Source organism: Malassezia vespertilionis, chromosome 3, assembly GCF_029542925.1.
Source record: "Malassezia vespertilionis chromosome 3, complete sequence".
NCBI classification, from domain to species: Eukaryota; Fungi; Basidiomycota; class Malasseziomycetes; order Malasseziales; family Malasseziaceae; genus Malassezia; species Malassezia vespertilionis.
The window spans coordinates 320,421-343,351 of record NC_079249.1 but is presented as its reverse complement, the minus strand read 5'-3'; the positions used below and the strand labels follow the sequence as shown (position 1 = coordinate 343,351).

The 22,931-nt window shown below is 55.4% G+C and overlaps 14 protein-coding genes across 14 annotated transcripts; 6 read left to right on the top strand and 8 right to left on the bottom strand.

Moving 5' to 3' along the window:
* Positions 1-2: 2 nt before the first annotated feature.
* On the bottom strand, positions 3-2,365 carry vid27 (tRNA (guanine(9)-N(1))-methyltransferase; the record flags this gene model as incomplete). Its single annotated transcript, XM_056206489.1, has 2 exons — positions 3-2,272; positions 2,347-2,365. The coding sequence occupies 2 exons, from the start codon at positions 2,363-2,365 to the stop codon at positions 3-5; spliced, it is 2,289 nt and encodes a 762-aa protein (XP_056062464.1).
* Positions 2,366-2,441: 76 nt separating this feature from the next.
* On the top strand, positions 2,442-4,256 carry MVES1_001647 (uncharacterized protein; the record flags this gene model as incomplete). Its single annotated transcript, XM_056206488.1, has 1 exon — positions 2,442-4,256. The coding sequence occupies one exon, from the start codon at positions 2,442-2,444 to the stop codon at positions 4,254-4,256; it is 1,815 nt and encodes a 604-aa protein (XP_056062463.1).
* A 10-nt stretch (positions 4,257-4,266) lies between these two features.
* Positions 4,267-4,887, bottom strand: MVES1_001646 (uncharacterized protein; the record flags this gene model as incomplete). Its single annotated transcript, XM_056206487.1, has 1 exon — positions 4,267-4,887. One exon carries the CDS (start codon positions 4,885-4,887, stop codon positions 4,267-4,269), a length of 621 nt encoding a protein of 206 aa, XP_056062462.1.
* Positions 4,888-4,940: 53 nt separating this feature from the next.
* Positions 4,941-5,771, top strand: MVES1_001645 (uncharacterized protein; the record flags this gene model as incomplete). The annotated part of the gene is made up of 1 exon (XM_056206486.1): positions 4,941-5,771. The coding sequence occupies one exon, from the start codon at positions 4,941-4,943 to the stop codon at positions 5,769-5,771; it is 831 nt and encodes a 276-aa protein (XP_056062461.1).
* On the bottom strand, positions 5,772-7,163 carry MVES1_001644 (uncharacterized protein; the record flags this gene model as incomplete). The annotated part of the gene is made up of 1 exon (XM_056206485.1): positions 5,772-7,163. One exon carries the CDS (start codon positions 7,161-7,163, stop codon positions 5,772-5,774), a length of 1,392 nt encoding a protein of 463 aa, XP_056062460.1.
* A 40-nt stretch (positions 7,164-7,203) lies between these two features.
* CDC7 (non-specific serine/threonine protein kinase) lies at positions 7,204-8,634 on the bottom strand (the record flags this gene model as incomplete). The annotated part of the gene is made up of 1 exon (XM_056206484.1): positions 7,204-8,634. The coding sequence occupies one exon, from the start codon at positions 8,632-8,634 to the stop codon at positions 7,204-7,206; it is 1,431 nt and encodes a 476-aa protein (XP_056062459.1).
* A 44-nt stretch (positions 8,635-8,678) lies between these two features.
* On the bottom strand, positions 8,679-9,875 carry CNS1 (HSP70/90 co-chaperone; the record flags this gene model as incomplete). The annotated part of the gene is made up of 1 exon (XM_056206483.1): positions 8,679-9,875. The coding sequence occupies one exon, from the start codon at positions 9,873-9,875 to the stop codon at positions 8,679-8,681; it is 1,197 nt and encodes a 398-aa protein (XP_056062458.1).
* A 58-nt stretch (positions 9,876-9,933) lies between these two features.
* Positions 9,934-11,811, top strand: MVES1_001641 (Xaa-Pro aminopeptidase; the record flags this gene model as incomplete). The annotated part of the gene is made up of 1 exon (XM_056206482.1): positions 9,934-11,811. One exon carries the CDS (start codon positions 9,934-9,936, stop codon positions 11,809-11,811), a length of 1,878 nt encoding a protein of 625 aa, XP_056062457.1.
* Positions 11,812-11,827: 16 nt separating this feature from the next.
* On the bottom strand, positions 11,828-13,754 carry TFG1 (transcription factor IIF subunit tfg1; the record flags this gene model as incomplete). Its single annotated transcript, XM_056206481.1, is given in 2 exon segments — positions 11,828-11,840; positions 11,857-13,754. The coding sequence occupies 2 exon segments, from the start codon at positions 13,752-13,754 to the stop codon at positions 11,828-11,830; spliced, it is 1,911 nt and encodes a 636-aa protein (XP_056062456.1).
* Positions 13,755-13,820: 66 nt separating this feature from the next.
* On the top strand, positions 13,821-14,399 carry MVES1_001639 (uncharacterized protein; the record flags this gene model as incomplete). The annotated part of the gene is made up of 1 exon (XM_056206480.1): positions 13,821-14,399. The coding sequence occupies one exon, from the start codon at positions 13,821-13,823 to the stop codon at positions 14,397-14,399; it is 579 nt and encodes a 192-aa protein (XP_056062455.1).
* A 17-nt stretch (positions 14,400-14,416) lies between these two features.
* MVES1_001638 (uncharacterized protein) lies at positions 14,417-15,685 on the bottom strand (the record flags this gene model as incomplete). Its single annotated transcript, XM_056206479.1, has 5 exons — positions 14,417-14,750; positions 14,777-15,299; positions 15,328-15,517; positions 15,546-15,556; positions 15,583-15,685. 5 exons carry the CDS (start codon positions 15,683-15,685, stop codon positions 14,417-14,419), a joined length of 1,161 nt encoding a protein of 386 aa, XP_056062454.1.
* A 50-nt stretch (positions 15,686-15,735) lies between these two features.
* On the bottom strand, positions 15,736-19,106 carry MVES1_001637 (uncharacterized protein; the record flags this gene model as incomplete). Its single annotated transcript, XM_056206478.1, has 3 exons — positions 15,736-18,483; positions 18,511-18,977; positions 19,010-19,106. The coding sequence occupies 3 exons, from the start codon at positions 19,104-19,106 to the stop codon at positions 15,736-15,738; spliced, it is 3,312 nt and encodes a 1,103-aa protein (XP_056062453.1).
* Positions 19,107-19,230: 124 nt separating this feature from the next.
* On the top strand, positions 19,231-20,550 carry MVES1_001636 (uncharacterized protein; the record flags this gene model as incomplete). The annotated part of the gene is made up of 1 exon (XM_056206477.1): positions 19,231-20,550. One exon carries the CDS (start codon positions 19,231-19,233, stop codon positions 20,548-20,550), a length of 1,320 nt encoding a protein of 439 aa, XP_056062452.1.
* Positions 20,551-21,442: 892 nt separating this feature from the next.
* Positions 21,443-22,805, top strand: MVES1_001635 (uncharacterized protein; the record flags this gene model as incomplete). The annotated part of the gene is made up of 3 exons (XM_056206476.1): positions 21,443-21,612; positions 21,649-22,057; positions 22,086-22,805. 3 exons carry the CDS (start codon positions 21,443-21,445, stop codon positions 22,803-22,805), a joined length of 1,299 nt encoding a protein of 432 aa, XP_056062451.1.
* Positions 22,806-22,931: the final 126 nt, after the last annotated feature.

Sequence of the window (22,931 nt, the reverse complement as noted above, 5' to 3'; positions counted from 1 at the left end):
GTCTACGCTCGCGTTTGCCTACGCGTCGTCTTTCCCGCACTTGGCGACTGGATCGTGCCCGGCGCAAGCGACGCGCGTGTTGGTTTCCGGAGCTGTGTACGATGCGCGAGCTGCACATCGTTTTCAAATGCAACGACAATCGACTGGTCGGAGCCGTACGTATAATCGTCGCGCACAACAGTCCCCTCGAATCGTTTCAAGACGTACGCAAACGGATTTCCCCCTTTGACTTGCTCAAACGACCAGGACACGACATACTTGCCCGTCGAAGTCACGATACTCGTCTCCTTGTTCGAGCCGACATTAAAGTGTGCGGGGGTAAAATGCACTTCCTCCTCCATGTACGCAACATGGTGCGGCCGGAGCTGAAGCCTGCGTGGGAGTGGACGTGCATCGGCAGGGAAGCTGCGGTCAAAGCCAAGACTGCCTTTGTAGCGCCCATCCTCGATGAGTGTATCGATCAGCAAAAGGTAGGAGCGGCACGTTGCGACCACCCAGCGGCCGTCGGAGGAAACATCGACGCCGATAATCGGATCGCCCAGCGCCGGCAGCGCCGTCTTGGCGTTCTTGCCGATCTGGTCAAAGAGGCGCAAGTCGCCTTTATTGCTTGCCACAGCAATCCGGCCATTGTCGTCAGTTGCCGCGGCGCTAAAGTCGTGCTTGGTCGTGTAGAGTTTGAACTGGGAGTCTACGAGCTTGTTTCCTTCCATGCGGGGATCGATGCGGAAGATGCCGTTGCGCGACGTGCCGATGAGTGTCTTGTCGGCAGACATTTGCGCCGTCTTGGTGTTGGGCAAAATATTGGTCACCGGCACGTCGGGATTCACATTCCACTCCTCGACGACCTTGCCGTACTCGAGATCCATGCGGTAAAGTGCGTGCTTGTTATTAGGGTCCATAAGCACCATTGCCGAGTCCTGCTCGTGAAGCATGACACGCGACGGAGTGAACAGCTTCCCTTTGGGCGTGCTAATTTTATTGATCGAGTTGGCAAATTCGAGGCGGTCGTCGTCCGTATGGCGAAAGACGCCGATCTTGTCGCCACGCACAACAAACGCTCGGTCAAACTTGTAGCCGACCGCAAGCTGCGAATTGACCTCGCCATCGCTCGGTGCGCGGATGGGCGCTGGCTCGGGTACGGCGTCTTGAAACTGCTCGTCGTCCTCGTCCATGGGATCGAGCTCGGCCTCGACTTCGTCTGCGTCGTCGTCGTCGCTCAGCGCGCTTGTGTGCCGCGGAGAGAGCAGCGTGCGGTGCTCTGCTGCCTCACCATCGGCTGGTGTCATTGCCACGTCCTGCTCGTACGCCTGCTGGACGTACCGCTGCTCGATCGGCGCGGCTTTATTCCAGGACTCTTCGTGCAGCGTTTCCCACAAGAGGCGCGAAAAAGATTCTTGGAACGCAGTGTATTTATCTTTGTCTGCAAAGCGCAGTAGCCAGGAAAAAACGCGGTGCTCCTCGTCGTAATAGTTCCATACGGAAGACAAATTTTCCAGCGAAAAGTTCATATTCATGCGGCTGCTCACCGCCTGCGATAGCCACGGCGCTTCGGCACCGTCGACGACCATCCAGTACAGGAAACGGCCGGCCTCGGCGACTTTTGCGGTGACGTGCTTCTCTTGCCGCATAAAAAGGCCGCTCCCTTGGTCGTACAGGTACAGGTCGGCCGTGGCGGTAAGGACAATCTGCGGATCGCTCGTGCCGGTGATAGACTGCAGCGATTCGGTCGGCTTGGCGGGCTTAACGGCAGCGGGAGCGGGAGCGGCCGGCGCATCCGGCGCATCCGGCACTTGTTTGGTCTTCGTGCTGCCATCGGGATGATACTTGAGCTGCTCGAGATCCTCGTCGGTAGCTTCTTCATGGCTCCGCCCCGTCTTGCGCTCCCACGCACACTGCAAAAATGTGACTTCAAAGATCGAGCGTGTAACCGAGTTTACTTTGCGTGGGTCCATGATAAACTCGATCGAGTCGGCAAGTCCGTCGGCAAAGTCGCGCCACATAAACGCAGGATAATCCTCATGCGCCGTCGCGTAGAATTGAAGTCCCTCGTCGATCAAAAACGCCATTTCGTCGTCCGCATCAGACCTTTCTTTATCATCCTCTGAGACTGCACGCGATATCACAAGCTGGTAGTTGCGCGACGTCGACGTGCGCCGTATCGTCGCTACTGCATTATGGTACACGCATTCGCGATTTCCTTGCGGCTGTTCCTGGCGCACAAGGTATAGAGCGCCCGTAGGGATCTGGATCAGCTCAACATTATTCTGGTCACCTGGCGTCAGATCGTTCCGCGCACCTACTCCATATCTTGCCGAATACTGTTGTTAGCACGCAATGTTTACGCACGGCTCTTGAGCATGAACATGGTGGTTGGAAAGCTGGCACGTGGGAATTTCACGTGCACAATTTCTTCGCGGGCGGCGCTGCTTTTGCTGCTTGTCATGGCGCATTTTCAGCTGCCGCAGGGGAGCGTCGACAGCGGCGCTTGGGGGCCGCCAGGCACTGGCGCCGCCACTGTCATCCCGGAAGAGTTCCAGCAGATTCCTTTCGCACCGTTCTCCAAGAGCGAGCGCATTGGGCGCATCGCCGATTGGAATACCGGCGGTGCGAACAATGACGAGCGCAGCGTTGCCGGCACTGTGCAAGGCCGCAGCACGCGCAATGCACGCGGCAGTGCGCCTGCATGGGGCGCACAGACAAGTGCGCCTGCAAACACCTTTGCCTACTTCCACGCCGAGGACGAGGCGAGCTTCAGCGTGGTCGACAATGCCAAGTCGGGCACGCTGCGTCGCCCAACTGCAAGCGGCGCATTGCGCGGCGGTCGTGGCGGCGCTGCCGCACAAGGGCGTACATCGCCATTTGTGCGTGGTGCGCCTGCACCGGCAGGCCCGTCTGGCCGCCCGTCGCGCGGCGGCCGCACGCCGGTCATGGCAAATGTCCAGCGCGGTGCACGGCGCCAAGGCGGCTATCGCGACTGGGAGCGTACGCAGCGCAAAGCACGCGAGGCGTCGATTACTGTTGGCCCCGAATGGGAACAGCTCTCCGAGCTCGACTTTTCACGGCTGCAAAAGCTGCGCCTCGAAGTCGACGAGCCAGAGGCGATCGCTTCGTACGGTACATTGTACGCCTACGATCGTGCATATGACCGTGTGAGTGTGCGCTTTGAGCGCCCGCTGCAGCCGCGCGATCGTGCGCACTACAGTGCGACGACCTCGGAGGACCCGGTGATCCAGGAAATTGCCGAGGACGCCGAGAGCAAGAGCAAGGTATTTATCACCGACTCGATCTTGGCTCTGCTCATGTGTGCGCCGCGATCCGTTTACCCCTGGGATATCGTGATCACCAAGTCAGAGGACGGTAAGCTCTTCTTTGACAAGCGCCCGAACGGTCCGTTTGACTTTGTCACGGTCAACGAAAATGCAAACGAGCCGCCGGTCGAGTTGAACGATCCGGTGAATGGCCCGAATCCAGAGACGAATACGCGCGCGCGGATCAACACTCCGGGCGCACTCTCGCTCGAGGCCACCTTTGTCAACGAAAACTTTGGGTTCCAGGTGTGCGATGAAAAGAAAACGCATTCGTTCAAAAACCCCAACCCCTTCCACCAAGCCGCTGCCGACGACGGACAGCTCGCAAGCTGTGGCTACCGCTACCGCCGCTTCAACTTGAGCACAGACGAAGCAGACCCCGTCGAGGTTGTCGTGCGCACGGAGCTGAATGCATTCGTTCCCGGCGCAACGCCGAAATCCAAGCCCGCGCAGTACATCACTATCCGCACGCTCAACGAGTTTGATCCGCGTGCGGCCGGCGCTGGCGGTGCGCCAGATTGGCGCTTGCGTTTGGACCAGTCGCGCGGCGCAGTAGTGGCGACCGAGATGAAGAACAACTCGTTCAAGCTCGCGCGCTTCGCCGTCCAGAGTATCCTCGCGGGTGCGGACAATATGAAGCTTGGCTACATCTCGCGCGCCAACACGCTGGATCCCTACCGCCACGTTATCCTGGGCACCTCCTGGTTCAAGCCCAAGGAGCTTGCCGCCCAGATGGCGTACAGCCTCGCAAATGGCTGGGGTATCGTGCGTACGGTGATTGATATGGTGCGTGACGTTGCGCCTGGGCGGTATATTCTTGTCAAGGACCCCAACCGCCCCGTCCTCCGCTTCTTCAAAGTGCCGTTTGACTTTGATCAGCAAGAAGAGGAGGAAGAGGACACGACAGAGGACGCCGATGCACAGGATATGGCCGACGGCGATGAGTAGAGCTATAGAACTAGGCTACATGGAATTCTTTGCGCTTTTTCTGTGCGCGGTACTCGCTAATCGCTTTTTCTCGCTCCTCGTCCAGAATGCGTTGCCGCGCAAGCGACGGTTTGGGTCGTGTGGCTTGCTCCGCGACCAGTGCCGGCGTGTTCGCCTTGCGGTTTTTCGGGACCGCGGTAAATGTTGGTGGCGCTAGCGCTACATCACGTACTGATTTCTTCGTATCGGCCTTCTTCCAGTCCTGCGCTGCTTCTTGTGCCTGGACAAGGTACGGGTTCGCTGCGCGTTTCTTTTCTTTTTCAGCCGTGCGCCGTCGCTCGCGCTTGCGCTGGTTCGACTCGGTGCGCAGGCCGCGCCGCATGGATGCATTGACATCGCTGGAAAAAGCTTTTTCGACACGCTGGTTAAAGTCGCGCATGCGCTCGTTGGGCCGAATGGTGAGTTGTGCTGGGGTAGGTTTGGGGGCGTCGTCTGCTTTGGCTTCTTTAGACGGCGGCTGTTGGAAAAGGAACATGGCATTGCGTGGGATATCGTGTCCTTTTCCTTTCTTCTGTGCCGTGGGCGCCAAGTTGAAGCCGATCGATTTGCGCAGCGCCTGGCGCTCTGAAAATTTGGCGCGTTTTTGCGGCATCGTGGAGGCGCGCAAAAAAGCCAAAATGTGGAGGCGGCGAGTAGCTCTGGGCCATGGCGGAGGAAGTAGCGTCGCCTTTGTTGGCACTGTTGCAGGATCCCCAGCGTGCGCCGCTCATCAAGCAAGGCGCAGAAGCGAAAGTGTACCGTGTTGAGCTTTATACAATTTCCTCCAGCATCACGCTTCCCGACGCTGTATCTACGAAGCAAGAAGATTATGCATACCCCATTCTGCTCAAGCACCGCTTCTTCAAAAAATACCGCCATCCGATGCTCTCGGCAAGTATCACCGCGACGCGCACAGTTTCTGAGGCTCGCTCACTTGTGCGATGCGCACGCAGCGGCGTGCACGTCCCGCGCCTTGAGCTGGTTGACGAGACCCGCGGAATCATCGGCATGGAATGGATCCATGGCGTGAGTGTACGGCGCTTGCTGGGAGGTATTCCAGAGGAAAGTGACTGTGAGGATATAACGCTTCTTTCTACGACTCCAGCACTGACAGAGGAACGTGCACAAGAAGTGATGGACAAAATTGGAGTCCAGCTCGCAGAAATGCACTGCGCCGACGTAATTCACGGCGACTTGACCACAAGCAATATGATGCTTCGCGACCTGGACACTAGCATTGTCCTCATCGACTTTGGCCTTGCGTCTGTTTCTACATTTTGGGAGGATAAAGCGGTTGATTTGTACGTCTTGGAACGGGCATTTATTTCGACACACCCCGAGTCACACACCCTTTTTCTGCGTATCCTGGATACCTATGCAGCACGTACCACCCAAATTACAAAACGCAAAGGGCACGAGCAAGGAGCATGGCCACATATACGTTCCAAACTCGAAGAAGTGCGCCTCCGTGGCCGAAAACGATCCATGGTCGGGTAGCTATGGGACGCGTGCTACAATATAGGTTGCAAACGAGCGCGAACTAAACACTTTTTCGCCAGGATTAACCGTGTGGAACATGCGGCGCTTGCGTTCCTCGCGCTCTGTGCGGCGCATTATGGCGCCTAGTCCGTCCTCGTCGGCATCGCTCTCCGAGTCTGACCCACTCCATATTTTGTCGACGTCGTTTCGTGGAAGCACAAGGACGCGGACGGTGGCAAAGCCAGCTTCTTCCATAGCCTCGGTCAGCTCCTTGAGCGACCAAATGCGGAAATCATAGGAGAAAACATCGCGCAGCCACGAGTGGTCACTGAATCGAAAGCTCAAGCTCATCCGGAAACGGTTAGTCGCATAATCGACCGGCCCATCTTCGCGCCAGTACTCGAATCCGCCATGCTCCTCGCCGGTGCGCACGAGTTTCAAGCGACCGCGTGGCCATTCCGCGCGCGTTCCTTGCTGCGCAGCGGTCGGTGCGGGAAATACCTGCAAATCACCGTGCACGCTGAGTGTGCGCCTCGTTTCAGGTTTGTCGGCGTCGAGCACGACTTGGTCTGCGTCCGCTTCGACGCGCAGGAAACCTGGCTCGTCCCAAAATTGCGACCAGAGATTGTCCTGGTCTTCGTATTCTTCTCCTGTAGGCGGTCCGCCAAACATATCTGTTACAAACACACCCGTGTGCGGTCGCAAAGAGCGCAGAACACTCCGCAGGTAAGCAAGCAGCGTTGCGCGGTCATGGAAGTACGCCATCGCATAGTTGAGCGAGGCAACTAGGTCCGGCGCTTCCAATGCACACGTTCCATTGGAAAGAGGAGCTACAGGTAGGGAGAGCACGTCTCCGTGTAGTAATGTCATGCGCGGCTCCTTGGCACATTTTTCTTGCACGCCTTTTAGCGCGCGAGTCTTTTTTTTTGCGAGCCGCCGATTGAGCCGGGCCGTCGCTTGGCCTTCTGCCCACGTCGAAATGTATTCCTTCGGCTCATTGTTTTGCTCCGGTAGCTTGCTGGTGGACGGCGGGAGTATCTGTGTGTGCTCGCTATGCGCAAATGCCGGAGACTGCAGCACAGTCACGCGCTGTGCACCCAACTTTCGCTGCGTATCTTGTAGCGCTTCTAGATCAAGATCTACACCTTGTGATACATTATCTGCGCGCAGCGCAAGCCATGTATTTGCAACGATCGCAGTCGAACAGAAATCTTCGCGCAAAACGATAGCGTCGGTGCGATCCGACGCTGGGGCCTGGGCACTGGTATAAAGGCCATCTAGATTGACGCACTCCACCATGGGCTCCTGTACTGCTTGCTCGTAACACCGCAGGATATCTGCTGTCGCGGCAAGCGTCGTGCCGCTGGCGACAGGCACGCTGTACCCCTGATGCCTTGCCTCGTGCGCCATGAAAAAAGTGTGCAAAAGTGGAGGTGAGAGGACTACACAATTACGGGGGCGCCTGTGGCTGCAAGTTTTGAAAAAACGCGTGCTGCAGCACGCGTTTGGCGGTCCAGCGGCGCGTGCAGTCGAGATAAAGACACACATTTGCCAGGTGCACCACGTGCTGGACCTGCTGTCGGTATGCAGCCGGATCGGGATGGCCCTCTTCGACCTCAAACAACGCCGGGCGAATTTGCTGGATCAATTCGGGGATCCGCTTGCCGGCGTGGTCGACCGTCGGAAGATTGCTTGCAAATGTGCGGTTGTGTAACATCGCACACTGCTCCATACGCCGCTGCCCAAATATAGTCGCGAGTTCCAACAACGCCTCGGTATCATCATTCGCATTAAACAATGGGAATCGACGCAGAAGGAAAGAAAGCATGATAATTCCTGCCGACCATATATCCAGCGCGGGCGTTTGGTCTGTACACTTGAACAGGACTTCGGGCGCACGAAAGCCGCGCGTACCTGCACGGTTCGCACGCACACCAGGCCGTGGATCGTTCCGCAAATACCCAACGCGGTCTGGCGGTCCCATGGCAGTGTGTCGGGGCGCATAAAGTGCCGCGTTCGACTTTTCGTCATTGGCGACGCGTGCGAGTGCACCGCCAGGCAAAAGATGCGTCGAGTACGTAGCATGGTTAATACACTGTCGCCCGTGGGGATGCTCGTCTGTCGGGCACGTATGGTGACACTTTCCCCGCCATTCTGAAGGTTCAAATCGCTCTGCAAGACCAAAATCGCACAGCGTGCCGTACCCCGTGCGTGGATCGTACAAAAAATTGGCTGGCTTCACGTCGCGGTGCATAATGCCCATTTTGTGTGTAGCTTCTAATGCAGAGAAAAGGCAGTAGAAGTAGTAGGGGAGGTCTGCAAGTGGCATTATCCTGTAATAGTCACGGAACTCGGTATGGCGGGTATATGGCATCACTGCGACGACTTGATCTGCGGTGCGAAATGCGGTAATCAAATGCGAGATATACGGCTGCGAACGCAGTGACTCCATGATCTCGAGTTCGTTCAGAATACGCGCAGTGCTTGATGTTGCGTAGATGCGCTTCAGCGCGACATAAACGTGCTTTCGTCCCTGCGAGCGCGGCAAGATCCGAACCGTGTTGCTCTTTGCCCATACGTCGTTTTTATACAGGTCGTGGTGCAAGTCAATGGCCTTGTACACGGTTGAAAATGTTCCCTCACCCAGCTTGTCCACGATATGATACTGCTCCATCCCCTCGACGGCCGAGCTCAACGCGTCGATCTCTTCTTCGAGGCGTTCGATGGTTTCCTCGTCGCGCCAGGCGTACATATCTCCGGAGCTCTCGGAGCTCGTCTCAAAGTATGTGTGCATGTATTCTGACATCTCTGGCGTCGTGTCCGCCTTGACAGAGTCGACCATGCCCATCTCGGGCCTCTCCCAGGCAACCCGTGTCGTCATGAGGCAAAAAGAATGCAACACGACGCGTCTTTACTTCACGTGATCTATGGCCCAAGCGCTACATGTCCCTGCTTGAATTCCTGGACCCAGCGCCGCTCCGTCTCGTGGCCTTTGGGGAAGACAAAGAGGGTAACGGTGCCGTTGAGCAGGAGCATTCCGTCCCGGTGCTCGGAATTTCCTGAAGGGGTGTCTTTGGCCGCCTGGTCCATAGCCTCCCGTAGCGAGAGTTTGTGGCCGACGCGCAAAAGGCGGCGCTTGTGCGTGGTTGCAATTACCGATAGGTCCTTGGCGACGTACTCCCCTTTTGGATCCCATGCCAGCGATCCTCGCGACTCGGGTGGAAACATGATATTTAGGTGCATGCCAATCGGCGTATCTTCTTGGTACTCTGGGATAAAGTCGGACGTATTGTGTTGGGGATATGCGAGGACGAGGGGAAAAATGATGGGCGTACGAATGGGATCCGGCGCCCGCCATACCTCCTTACCTCCAAGTAGAGGAATCGACGAGGACGCGTTCGGGGAAATGTAATCGGGGTCAAAGTGCGGCACATTGGGACTATCAGCCCCTGGCGTATTTTCAACCCACAGGCCCCGCGCAAGGAATCCCACGCGCAGTGCTTCCTCATCAAGGTGTTTGCGCCGCGCACGCTCCTTGGCCTCGGTTTCGCGCTGCTCTAGGAGAGTGCTCCGCTCTATAACGTCTTTTTCCAGCTTCGCCAGCTCTGCATTCTCCGGGTCGCGTTCCAGTGCGAGTTTTACGGCATCTTGTGCGTCCTTGATCCGGTCTAAAGCAAGGAACGCTTTTGTCGCACGATACAGCGCCTTAATAGAGCTGGGGTTGGTTGCAATCGCGTCGCGCGAATCGTACAGAGCGCGCCCATAATTCCGCAACGCCAAGTTGCACGCGGCGCTGTTCAGGTAAATTGTCTCGAGTAGCGTCTTGCTTCCTGGCTTGGCGTCCAGGGCCTGGCGGTAAAATCCAAGCGCTTCACTGTACCGCTTTGCGGTAAAGTACTCGTTCCCTTGCTTCTTGAACGACTCGGCGGCGTCGTCAGGATGGCCTTCAAAAGCGAGCGCCTGCAGTGCATCGATCATCAAGTTATCGTCGCTCTCTTTCGGAAGGTCGCGCATAAATAATGGGACATGGTCAAATGAAGCAAGCTGCTCATCCACACTTTTGGTCTGCTTTGGTGCAGGCCCAGGGTCGGGTTGTGCGCCCTGCGGCGCTTTATTGGACATGGTGGAGGAGAAAATGCGTTTGGACCAGCGATCGGCTGGATCGGGCTTGCTGGCAACCATGGGCTGCCTTGCATCGCGGCCAAGTGCTGCGCCCGCGCTGGACGAGAAACGCACATTGCTGGACGCATATGCAGCAGATAAACCCAGCCATACACCTGTCGATACGACGTCGCGATTGGCGGCGCTGCGTGCGTGTATGGACGAAGCAGGGGTGCAAGCGTACATTGTACCGAGCGAAGACGCTCATGCCTCGGAATACGCTGCAGAATGCGATCAGCGGCTTGCATATGTATCCGGATTTACGGGCAGCTCCGGAACTGTGGTGATTTTCGGCGACTCTGCGCACTTGTTCACCGATGGTCGCTACCATATCCAAGCTGCACAGCAATTGGACATGCACTGGACGCTGCACAAAGTCGGTGAGCCGGGCGTGCAAGAATGGCCAGCATGGCTTGCAAGCAACTTGGATGGAGCTCAGGCCGGTGTGGATGCCACTGTGATTTCATACACGTTGGCAACCAAAGTAGCGTCGATGTTGGCAGAGTGTGGGAGTGGCGTCACCTATACAGCCAACTTGGTCGATCAGGTATGGCGGGATCGACCCAAGCCTTCCCGTGCCCCGGTCTATGTACACGAAATGAAGTACGCAGGTGTTTCCAGCGAGTCGAAGATTTGCGACGTGCGCACATGGATGCAATCAAAAAAAGAAAACAACGCATATGTGCTCTCCTCCCTGGACCAAGTCGCTTGGCTCTTGAATGTACGCGGCGCATCGGTCCCATGCAACCCCGTATTTCCTTCGTACATGATTGTAACACCCGACCAAGCCGCACTGTTTGTTGATGAAGCGCTGCTGTTGGGCGAAACATGTGCGTACCTCGCGGCGATTCCCGTTTCCGTGCACGCCTACGGCGACGTGTTCGACTGGATTGCAGCGCTGTCCAGTGCAGGCACGCGCTTTTACTTTGACGAGAAGGCTTCTGCCGCGCTTGTGCGCGCTGCTGAGCAGTCGTTTGTGCTGCTTCCTCCTGACAACCCCCTGGCCATGGCGAAAGCACGCAAGAATCCCACCGAGCTCAATGGGATGCGAAACGCGTACCTCCGTGACGGGGCCGCTTGGGCACGCTGGGCAGCATGGCTTGAGGAGCAAATAGTAGTGCACGGCAAACACATCGACGAGCGCACAGCCGCCGACGCATTTGCGACGATTCGTGCCCAGGATCCGCTCTACGCGGGGATGCAAGCCTACGATGCGATCAGTGCCACGGGCGCCAACGCAGCGCTTCCTCACTACGAGACCCCGCGCGACGGTGCGCCGATCATCAACCGGATGAGCCCGTACCTGAACGATTCCGGCGCGCAGTACCATGACGGCACGATCGATACGACGCGCACGGTGCATTTTGGCACACCCACCTCCCAGCAGAAACGCGCGTTTACCCGTGTGCTCCAGGGCCATATTGCGCTTGCGTCGGCGCGCTTTCCCGAGGGAACGACAGGCGTGCAGCTCGATATGCTTGCGCGCGCGCCGCTCTTCCGCGATGGGTACAATTACATGCACGGCACCGGCCATGGCGTGGGTAGTTTTTTGAATGTACATGAAGGCCCGTGCGCTTTTTCCGCCAAGTCCAGCGTGCCGCTGCAAGAAGGCATCACGCTCAGTGACGAGCCGGGATTCTACGAGGAAGGACAATTTGGAATCCGTATTGAATCTATTTTGGCCGTGCAGTCGTGCGAGACGTACCGCGACTTTGGCCGCTTTTACGAGTTTGAATTGCTTACACGCGTGCCGATCCAGCGCAAGATGATTGATTTTGCGATGCTGTCCCCTGTCGAGGTCCAGTGGCTGCAGTGGCACAATGCCATGGTACGGGATGCAGTGCTGCCATTGGTACGCAAGGACCCACGCGCAGCGAATTGGCTCCGACGTCAGTAAGTAGCGTCCTTTAGTTTCAAAGAGTTGCTCTTTTTGTCCATATACGCAATCCGCTTCACCGCTGCACTCAGCTGCTCCTTCAGGCTGGGCTCCTGCTTAAGCCGCTGCCTAAAGTGCTGCACCAAATCAGCAGTACCGACCGTCTTGCCTTGCCGGATGAGCTCGATAATCTCGGTCTCCAGGGGCGTCAGCGAGCGCGGCGGTGAACCGCCGCGGCTGCTGTTGGGTGAGTGCAGTTTCGCGCGTTTGTTTGCGTCGTGTACGTCGCGCTTTTGCACATCGCTCTTGCGCTTCATGCCGCTGCCTTCGGGGCTTTGGCTGCGCACGCTGCTGATATCGGGCGTGGAATGTGGGTCTGTGGACTCGCGCGCTTGCTTCTCTTCTCTTGCGCGCGCTTCGCGTGCCTCCAAAATCGCGCGCTCGGGATGCAGGACATCCAGCTGCTCCTCTTCCTCAGACTCGCTTGCGTATGGATTCTTGGCCTCTTCGTCGCTGTCATATACATCGTTGCCGTCACGCTGGCTCAAAGCCTTCATGATCTTGCGCATTTGACGGCCCGTGCCTGTAAGCACAGCATCGTCGTGCCGGCCGTACTGCAGCGTGTCGCCGAACAGGTCGTCTGCGCCAGAGCGCCGATTGACCGCCGCCATGTCCACGTCTTCGTCTGGGTCAGGCTTGATCTGCGTATTGTCCTCGTCGATATGGTCCGCAACCATCTCGCGCTTGAGCCGCTCCTCTAGCTCTTTGGCTTCAGGGTCGTCGTCATTCAACTGCGCGCCAGACGGCTCCTCGTCGTCCGCAAACGACTCTTCAAAGTCGATCTCGTCGTAAGTCGTCTCCTGCTTCGGTATCCTCGAGGCAAATGTATCTTCCCCTTCCTGGTCACCTCCTGTGCCTCGCACAGCCACCAAGCGCGAACCGCCCCAGCCTTGGCCACCGGCGTTGGGCAAATTCAGGGAGGGCAGGCGCTGCATGATGTTGCGCGCGCTGCCTTCGCTGCGTGCGCCCGCGCCTGTGTGGTGCTTGGACCGCATCGACCAGCGCTCCATGTCCGAGGAGCGCTGGTAGCGCTGAAACTCTTCTTCCACCTCGTCGCCATCGATGGCGTGCTTCTGCAACTGCATAAATTTGTACAGACGTCGGACGGGGATGACTTTGAAACCGCCGGCGTTGCGCTCGTCGAAAGCAAACAAGACATGGTGTGCAGAGGAGTTCTCGTCAGAGTCACCCTCCAGTTGACCGATCCAAGGCGCGTGCATCGAAGCGCTCGAGCCTTCTTCTGCCTTGGCTTCGGTCTTGATGAGCGGCGCACCAGGATCATCGACACCGGCGGCAGCGAGGCGCTCGCGCCGCTCGCGCTCGGAAAGGTACAATGATTCCAGAGCCTCGATGCTATTCGGCGCAGGAAGACGCGCACTTTCCCAGTCGTTCGACGTCTCGAAATCTTCAAGCACCCATGGGTAAAACTCTTCGTTGCTCGTGCGCCGCGCAGCGTTCGCACTCTTGAACACCTCGCGCACACGCTTCTTGAATAGCCGGCCGCGCGGTACATGTCCCGAGCCAGGCGCAATAGCCTCGTCCCCGTCTTCGTCCTTATCAAAGCTCAGGTACGGGCGCACGGCCTCGAGTTCCATAGCAGTGCCTGGCCATGTAAGAGGGCGGCCTTCGGTGGTCAGTACGGGCTTTCCCCATTTGTCTATCACAGGATCCCCTGGCTGCGCCGCACGCTGCTTCTCGCGCAATGCCGTCTTTCTGTTCAGCTTCACCGGCGGCACAAATTGGCTCGTATTGTTTGGGTCCACGCGGTTATGGTGCGCAAATTTCATAAGATGCGTAATTGCGCCGCGCGTATCCATGGAGAATAGCGGTATATCGCGGTAATTCTGCGAGGGAGCAGACTTCCCTTTTTCCGCCTTTACGGGGCGCTCCTGTTTCACCGCCATGGTGAAGGTGTGGAGCAGCACACGGGCAAGAAACGCTTACTAAATTTACGCTTCCACGCACCGACCATGACGGCGCCGAGTCAAGCGCATTCCTTGCGTGATTATTACGGAATTGGGCAAGAGGAGGCGCCTGATGCACCACAGGAGAAAGGAGAAGTGCAGGTACCCCACGTTGTCCCGGTCGAGGAGCTGTTTGCAAGCGCGTCGCTCGACAAGCTCCTGCAAACGACTATCAATGCAATCGACGGAATCCGAGAGCTACAGGCAGAGCGGCAAAGCCTTGTATACAACCATCACCAGGAGCTTGTGAGTGCATCAGATACTGTCGGGAAGATGCGTGCGGGACTTGCTGCCCTAGCGCCGCAGCGCAAAGCACTCAAGGAGCAGGTCGAGCGGCTCCACGCTCAAAGCGATGCACTCGGCGCCGGCGCAAAAGAGGTGGAAGAGATCGATTGGCGCGGAGATGTGCTTACCACTGTACAGCTTCCTATAACGCTACAGGAGAAGTGCAAAGAAAATAAGCGCGCCGAGGCGGAACGGCTCTGGGAGGAGCATTGGCCGAGATTGGCCGCGTGGGAGGCAGCGGGTGTAAAGGGAGCATCGGAACTCACACAAGCTTGCAGGGATGTGTTGCAGGTGCCATAGACTATACCAGCCATTATCTACAAGGCAATATTTTCCATACCAGACTCAAGTCCTTCGCTATTGGCCGAACAAGGCGTCGTGCTCCGCGCTGGAGCTGGCTCTTCTGGCGCTGTCGCTTCCATGCTGGACTCTGCGGGCAACTCTGCCTCGCTTTGTTCTTCGTCCATTTCGTGCGAGAGTGCTTCTGCCTCGCTCGGCAGAGGTGGGAGTGGCGCCTCTGTTTCTGGCGTCGCTACTTCCCGTCCTTCCTCGCGCAGCTCGTCGTGCAGTTTCGCTTTTCGGATGCGCTCCTTGACCCGCATCGCGTTCGGTGGGATCTTGTCCAAATAGTAGCTACCAATATTGACCATGCTGCGGTTAGTCAACATCCCACGCACCGTTTCTCTTCCTGGCACGCAAACACCCAATGTGGCTGGACCATGGGGATGCTCAGCTGTTGTGCCTTGGCATACACGCGCTGCATATCAGCATCTGGCGCGCCGCGTGTGGGCTCTTCTGTGCACACCAAGTGCGTCGTTTCGATCAGCAGTTGGTCCGACCAGTGTGCATCAATCGCCTGGACCACTTCTTTCGTCGCATCGCGCAGTGCCGCGTCGCGAATCATGCCAAGACATACATGAATGCCGCTCAGGTCATAAATCGTATGCGTCTGTGTGAGAAGCTCTTCGGAAGAAAAGATGCCTGCGCTCGTACATAGGACAAGCTGGATAGTGTATTTTGTATTCAGCGCAAGGCCCGAAAGTTTTGTAGACGTTGCGCTGAGCGGGTTGGGGATCTTGGCAATGCGCTGCCCATTGCGCACGATATCGAGCGAGAGCAGCTTTGCATTTGCGAGCTGCAATGGGTCCCACTCGAGTGACAGTGTTGTCTGTGTCGCATTGCGCAGACGCAGCACGGGGGCTACTGTGAGTCGGCGAGGAATACGTACGCGTCGGACTGTTGAGCCCGTACATTTGCAGAATATCGTCCTGCAGCGAGACAAACTCTTCGCGTTTGTTTTGTTCTTCCGTTTCATTGCGTTTCACGCAAATATCCACGACACTGCCGAGTTTCACGCCGTCAGGAAGAAGCAAGGAAGGAAACTCGATCAACGATGCACGTTCTCCGATCAAAATCGCCTGTGGTAAGCAAAGCTGCGCAACATACAATGCCGGCATCTAAGGTCAGCAAATGATGTACATACCAAGTTTTCCTACAGTGAACGTATAGTTCACGTTTCCATTCGTCTCGCTTTTTGGATTCTGCATGAGGGCAGGTGCGATTTTCTGGACGTAATGCTGGGACATGGACAAACTATGCTGGCGATGCGGGGCTGCTTATTGATTACTAAATCATGCTACGGAAGCGCGTCGTATCGAAGCGCACGGTTCTCTATACGCAGGTTGTGCACTTCCGTCTTGGCGGCCACAAGTGACCGCCGCAGGAAATCGGTCTCCTCGTGTTCGGGCTTGAAACTGTGCTCGTAGAGCTTGCTCAGCTCCTCGTTACACACCATGTACAGCTCCGTGTTTTCCAAGCGTGCGTCCTCTTCCGACGCAGCAAGAAGAGCAGCTCGCTGCTCGAGTGCAGCGAGCTGCGCATGCAACTGATCGACGGTGCGTGCCATCTCCTCTGCACAAATATCTGTCTTTGGCGGCGGTCCTTGCAGACGCACCGCGGCAAGCTCCATTTGCTTGTCCTCGTATGCGCGTTCCATATCTGTCCAGCACATGTTCACGTCTTTAAGTGCATCCTTAAACAGTGCCCAGTCGGACTGCGCAGCGATCGAACTTGGGCGGTGCTTGCGGAGACCTGCAACGGCCTCACCCAAACAAATAATGGACTGCTTCATTGCGCGGCTCTCGTCTAGCACGCGCGAGGAAGCCTGGGTGGGCCTCTTGTGCTGCTCTTTTTCTTCGGAAGGGAAAGGAAGAGAAACGGCAGGCAGTGGCGGCACGGGCGGAACCAGTTCGTTCTTTGCCTGCTCCTCCTTCAGGAGGCGCAACACGGTCAAGTCCATATCCTGTTCCAAGTCGCCAAATGAAGGTTCTCCTTCAATCTTGGCAGTCTGGGGCATTGGAATTTGCGGTGCCTCTTCCGACACCGCTTGCGAAGCTTGTATTTCCTGGACTTGGCTCAAAATGGGCTTCAGCATAACCTGCATCTCCTCCTCGGTGACCTGTTTGGACATGACGGATGTGGCTGATGCGTTGCGGGAATGTGTGCTGGGCCGTGCGGATGTGGCAGAAGAAACACGCGACGCTAATTTCTCCTCATCTACGTCCATCATCGGAGAGTCTGGCAGCGGGGGCAAAGAATTTTCGACCTCGGCCGCTTCGTCGGCAGATGTTTGTGCATCTTGGGCGTCGAAAGGATTCTTGAGACGGTGCGTATCCTCGGCAGGCATCCTCAACACAGACTCTCGCGGAGGCTTCGGTGATGCTCGCGTCTCTTCCTTTGCGGGTTCTTGCACTGGAGTGGGTGCCAACTTGCTTGGCGTATCATAATGCGTATCCATTCGTGCATACTCCTTCACCAGATCGTCTTCTGCCGGTAACAACGCTGGGCCCGGTGGAATATTCTCTGTGCCATTAGCCAAGCTGCTCAACGTGCGGCGTTTTGGCATCGTGTTGCCAATCTCACCGAGTGGATTCGTACGCTTCATACCCTGCGTCTCTTCTTCTTCCGCATTGCTCTCGATCACGGCCTCCAGACTTGACTGGATGCTTGCACGCACACGGTCGCTCATCAAACTGCGCGCACGCTGCGCTCCAGGCGAGTTCCGCGTAGAAGAGCGAGATAGACTGCGCACAGAGCCACGCGAAGCAACGCGTATCGACTTGAAGCGACGCACAGGATCCTCAGCAACAGTCGCCTTGCGCTTCGCTTCCGCAGGCAAAGCCAGAGGTTGGTACGGGTTTTCTACCATATGTGCGCAAAGGACCGGGATGTAGTGCAGCGGAAGATCGTAGGTAGTATCATCCGAGCCGGGTTTAGCACTAATCCACACTGTCCCGACATTCTCCTTCCCTGTCATTTCCACACTGATGCAGCGGTCGATGTTGTAGTCCATCTGGAACTGGCGCGCCGTGTCCGCCGACCCAATTTGCACAATAAAGTCGCCTTTGTAGGGAAAGCGCTGGAACTGGGACGGAGTATACAACGTGTAAAGCATCATGCTCGCCGCACGCTGTCCATTCCCAGGTACTACGCCTGCACGCACTTGAAGAGCACGCGCCCTTGCGCGATGGACTGCCTGGGCCTTCCAGAGGCACTCCAAGAACATGGCCGTGCGCGAAGCGCCGTGCAGTGTCGACATTGAATCGGTGAATACACGCGTCTCAGACCTGTTGCTCGTACCACGCAGCGGTGCAGAAAAGATGCACCGGATACGCTTCTCGTCCAGGCCCTCAGCCTTGAGCTCGCACAGGTCAACCATCCCGGCAAACCCCAAGTCGTGTTTCTTCGCGTTGGGGTTCGGCGATGAAACCTGCGATGCACGCATCATATCGGCAAGCTTCTCAATGTCTTGTACACGAAGGACATGATGGGTCGGCACCGTGGTGAAACGCTGGAGCACCACAAGAACATCGTCAAACACGAGCAACGAGTACATGTGCCCTTTGCTGTGTTTTCCTCGCGTAAATGCAGAGCCGATTGCGTTCAGCACACCACCAGAGGACTCGCTGGGTTCTTCTACATCGATACAGCCCAGCAGCTCGCGGCGCGCGTTGACGAGCTCGAGGGGGAAGCGCTCGATGTTGCGCTGACAGCTCCATAGTACAGCGGCACGGCGCGTCGTGCTGTTCACTTCGCGCGAGGCAATGTGGCTTGCAAGGCCACTGGCTTCGTGCAGGCGCTGGTACTGTACACAGGAAGGGGGAATGTTCTTCATAATATTACCCATCAACAAACGGTAGCGGGGGATGCGCTGCAACGGCTCCATCATCAACTCGCGCAGTCCAGCATTGCCGAGGTTATTGGTTGAGTGCTGCGTACGTTGGATAAATCCTCGAAAAGCCTTGCTTTTGAGCATCTGATTGTAGATCTCTTTAGCCTGCTCAAAGTCGCTCAAGTACTCGTCATAACACGCAAAGCGGCGCATCTAGGGTCAGCTGTACGAAGCACATACGTTTTGCGCCATGACCTCGCCTATGGAGGCAGCCATATAGGCAGCACCCTGCTCGTACAAAATTTCAAGCTCACACAAAAGCATTTTGTTTGCAGCGACAATCTCGCCGAGGTTGCCAAACATCCGCTCGGCTTCCATTACGGGAATGATCTCCGTATCCTTGTCTTGCGCAAGCTGACGCAACGGAACCGCATACCGATTAAAAAGTGCCTCGATCCTTTTCACATACGTTCGCTCCGTCACGACCAGCTCCTCCAGGACCAGCTCCAGCGCTCGTGTGATCTTTTGCTCGGGATGCGGAAAAACAGTGAGGTTCTGGGTAAGCACACAATAACCACGCACCTCACCCGCAACAGGGCTGGACAATGCCATAGACGAGGCCCAGCTGCCAGCCTTGTTTTCCTTGTGTGCACGGTGCGAATAAACCTGGGGGCCAAGCAGCTGCAAGAAGCGCTCAAGTTGCAGAACTGGCGGTAAATAAACGCGTAGACACACATACCTTGCGCCTGGCCAACATCTGCTAGTACAATATCACACTGATGCGACACCATGGGGGTAGCCTTGTTGCCTACACGCGGCACGCTATTTTCGCCCATCCGTGCTTTGGAGTGTGGAGCCAAACAAATGTATTTGTGTTGCTTGGACGCGCCACGCGTGGAGGTCACGGGACCTGTAATTCTCCACGCCCGGCGAGGCCTCTGCGCTATTTCCGTTTACAGCATGGCCGCACCTCCGCCGCGGCGTGATCCTAACGCAAATGTACCGCCAGCGCGTGAGATGAAAGGCAAGACCAAGTTTTCACAATGGACGGAAAAAATGTTTGACAAGGGCACCAAGGTGTCGGACTTTTTCTCAGGGTACGCGAACGGCGCGTCCAACTGGCTCGGCGGAGAGCGGTTTTGGCCTGCGACTGGCGATTTTCCCCTTGAGGTTGAAAAGTGCGCGCGAATACTTCGCAACTTTACGCGAGAGGGTATCCCGGTGAAGGAGAGATTGGAATCGGAAGGGAAGAAGAAGCTCCTCGATCGCGAAGTGGTGAAAAAGATTCCACCGCAAGTGATCCGCAACGCAAAAGGTCTGTGCATCTACTCGAGTATGAAGAGTGGTATAGCACCGTTTGGTGGTATGGGAGGTTCGGGCTTGCTGGTAGGCCGCCTTCCGGACGGATCGTGGTCGCCGCCTTCGTGCATTTTGCCGAACAACACGACTGCGGGTTTGATGCTAGGACTTGATATTGCAGATATCATCCTTGTCATCAACACAGATGAGATGCTGGAATCGTTCAAGTCGCACAAGTTTTCCTTAACGATAGATACTGCTGCAGCTGCCGGCCCAATGGGAGCTTCGTATTCGGGCAGCCTGGACATTAAAAAGAAGCCGGCGCCAATATTCTCCTACGTGCATTCCCGCGGCTTTTACGGAGGAATTGAAGTGGCAGGACAAGCATTCCTCGATCGGTTTGACGAGAACGAACGCGTGTATTACTGGCCAGGGATCAAAGCGGGGGACATTCTTGCAGGGAAAGTTAGGATTCCAGACAGTGCAAAGCCGCTCATGGAAGCTTTATATGAGGCTGAGACGGGTATTGCGCAAGGCGGCGTGCTCGAATTGATGGGACCTGTGGATTTGCCAACCGGTCCTGATACGAGTGCTTTACTGGATGAAAAGATGGCCGTGCTTAAGGATGGCGAAAAGATTCAGTTACCACCCACACCGGCTCAACTGGAAGCAATGGAGATGAGCGGGTTTAAGGATGAACATGACGAGGCAATTGAACGCAAGGAGCGAGAAGCTATTCGCAATTTGCCTCCTCCTCCGAGGCACCCTGGGACTAGTGCTACCTCGATAAGAAAGGCTCCGCCGGTTGCCGGAGAAACAGATGTGCTTATCGAAAAGCTTGAAGAGAACCCTACCAAACAAGACGCTGTTAAGAGTAATGGTGACGACAAGACAGACACTCATGAAAGCGATGCTATACAACCTAAGGATGTAGCGAACGAAGAGACTCTTGCCAAAACTACAATGAGTATCACAAACTAGAACGAAGAAAATACAGGAAAAAAGGATAGTGCTACTACATTGGACAACAGTTTACCCATGCCAATCAAGGAGGTCAAGACTGAAGTGGGTCCGGCTGGCTTCGCTGAAAACACGATCTTAAACGGAAACGTCGATAAAAAAAATCGAGAAAACAAACATTAATTAAATAAACGTTCATATAAATCGATTTTAAACAACATTTGCAATTCGTAATACCACAAAAATATTTAAATAAAAATATTTAAATAATAGTATATAGTTTATTAACAAACTTTTTTATTATATTAATGTAATTACAATTAATGTGTCTAAAACCAGCTGTAATATTATTTATTAAAATATATATTTGAAAATGTTATTTGTTTTATTTATTCAATATATATGTAACGTTGTATATAATAATAAAAATACTTCGTACGTTGCATAGTAAATGTCTATTTATTTGCTTATACTATTATTTATTTTAAATTTGTTGTTTATTTTTTGAATTATACATTTTTTATTGTATTCTTTTGGTTTCCTATTTATGTGTCACTTTTAATTCGTGTTGAAATTTTGATTAATAAAATTTTAAAGTTTGCTAAAATTTTGTGTTACCACCTTTTTGCCGCTCTACCTTCGCGTCCACTCAATTGGTTCGCAATGGCGAACGGGTCTGTACCCGATGATGTGCCTGATGTGCAAGTCTTTGTCGGCGATTCCACTGGTCGGCTTAAATCATTGTTCCTAAAGAGCAAGCGCTATGAGCCCGTCAACATACCCAATTGCCGCTACGGACCCGCCGTAGCTTGCCAAGCAATGGAGTTTGGCTCGGTAATCGACGCCAATGAAAACCAGGTTCCGATCGTGCGTGTCAAGATATGACGGGTTGTACTAACGTCTCCAGATTGCAATGGCGCGCAAAAACGGACATGTGGATATCATTGAAGCGCCTAGCTCTGATCTTCACCAAGAGAGTGGCAAACCGGCGCCTAGCCAGAATGCAAAGCTCCTGGGATCTATATACGAAAACCGGATGCGCGTCGGTGTAGAGCGCTGGGTAAATCTAAAAATCACCCAACGGTAAGCCAACCCTTATGTGTAGCTGCTAATAAACAGTGGTGTACTGAGCTGCACATCTGGTGGATTCTTCCGATACGTGGAGCTGGCCCAGTTTCTGCTGGGACATGCCAAGGAAAACAAGGAAAGCATTTCTTTATCAAGTGCAACAGAAGAGCAACTAGATGAAGCTGCTTACAAGTGGGTCGTACCTGGTCCCTTGCACCATGTGGCATTTTACCCTGATACCGATTCACCCACACATTTTGCTTATGGCGGCGAGCAAGTTCCGCTCTCTCTGTGGAGCATTAAAAAAACGCTTGCGCAATATAACAAAATCGCTGCGACCGACGCTGGTCAAGAAGATCAGGACGGTGCACAGCTCGTTGCTGAGAAAAAACGAAGTGCTGCGTCTAAAGGGGGGAAACATCGTGAGCTTCTTTTCGGAGAGGTATGGCGTGCCAAGAATGTACGTTTACCCAACTTGCTCACTTCAGCTTCCCAATGATGCTCTCTCACTGCAACGGCATCCGCTAATTCGTTCTATTGCGTTCGTTCCGTCTAATACCCCTGCCGTGACGAACGACAGTATACCGGAGACCACCGTGATTGTCGGTACTAAAGACGGTGTTTTGCGTGTTTATGAGCCGGCCAAGAAGCAGAAACACGTACACGAGTGGCAAGTTACGCCAAAAAACCAAGGCGCGATCCGTATTATGATTGTTTCTCATGGCGATTCGCAGACCCCATTGCTTTTTGTAGGCGACACGGCAAGAAACTTGTACGCGGTCAACACAAGCACAGGACGCACGTTGTACCAGTACAAAGGTAAGTCGAGAAGATTGCTGACAGCAGACATTACGGGCACGGTTTCCAGTCTGCTTCCTTTGCGCATCCATGCAGCCCAAGGCGACAAGACTCTGCTCTTGGGTGCCTCGCTCGATAGGCTGGTACGTCTCTTTGATACCGGTGTGCCATGTGGAAATGGACAGTGGCGGCGTGGAAAGACGCTCGCCTCCTACTTTACCGGCGTCGACAGTGCCATGGCGCTGGTGACCGATGGAAGGCGTATTGAACAACGCGAAACCCCCGAGCCGGACGCCGACGATGACGGTGTGTGGGCCGAAATGCCTGTTGTCGACGACGATGACCGCAACACCAGCGAGGAAGAAGCACCGCAGATAAAGCGAACCAAGCGCGCACGCGCCAATTCATAGCTTCGTAGGAATAATTGCTGACAAACATTGTGGAGGGGTGGTTTGTGGCCAGCCCCGTCTGTCCTTTTGCCAGGCATTATGGGTGCAAACCGCACGGCGATGCTGGCGCTGCTCGACAAGGCGCGT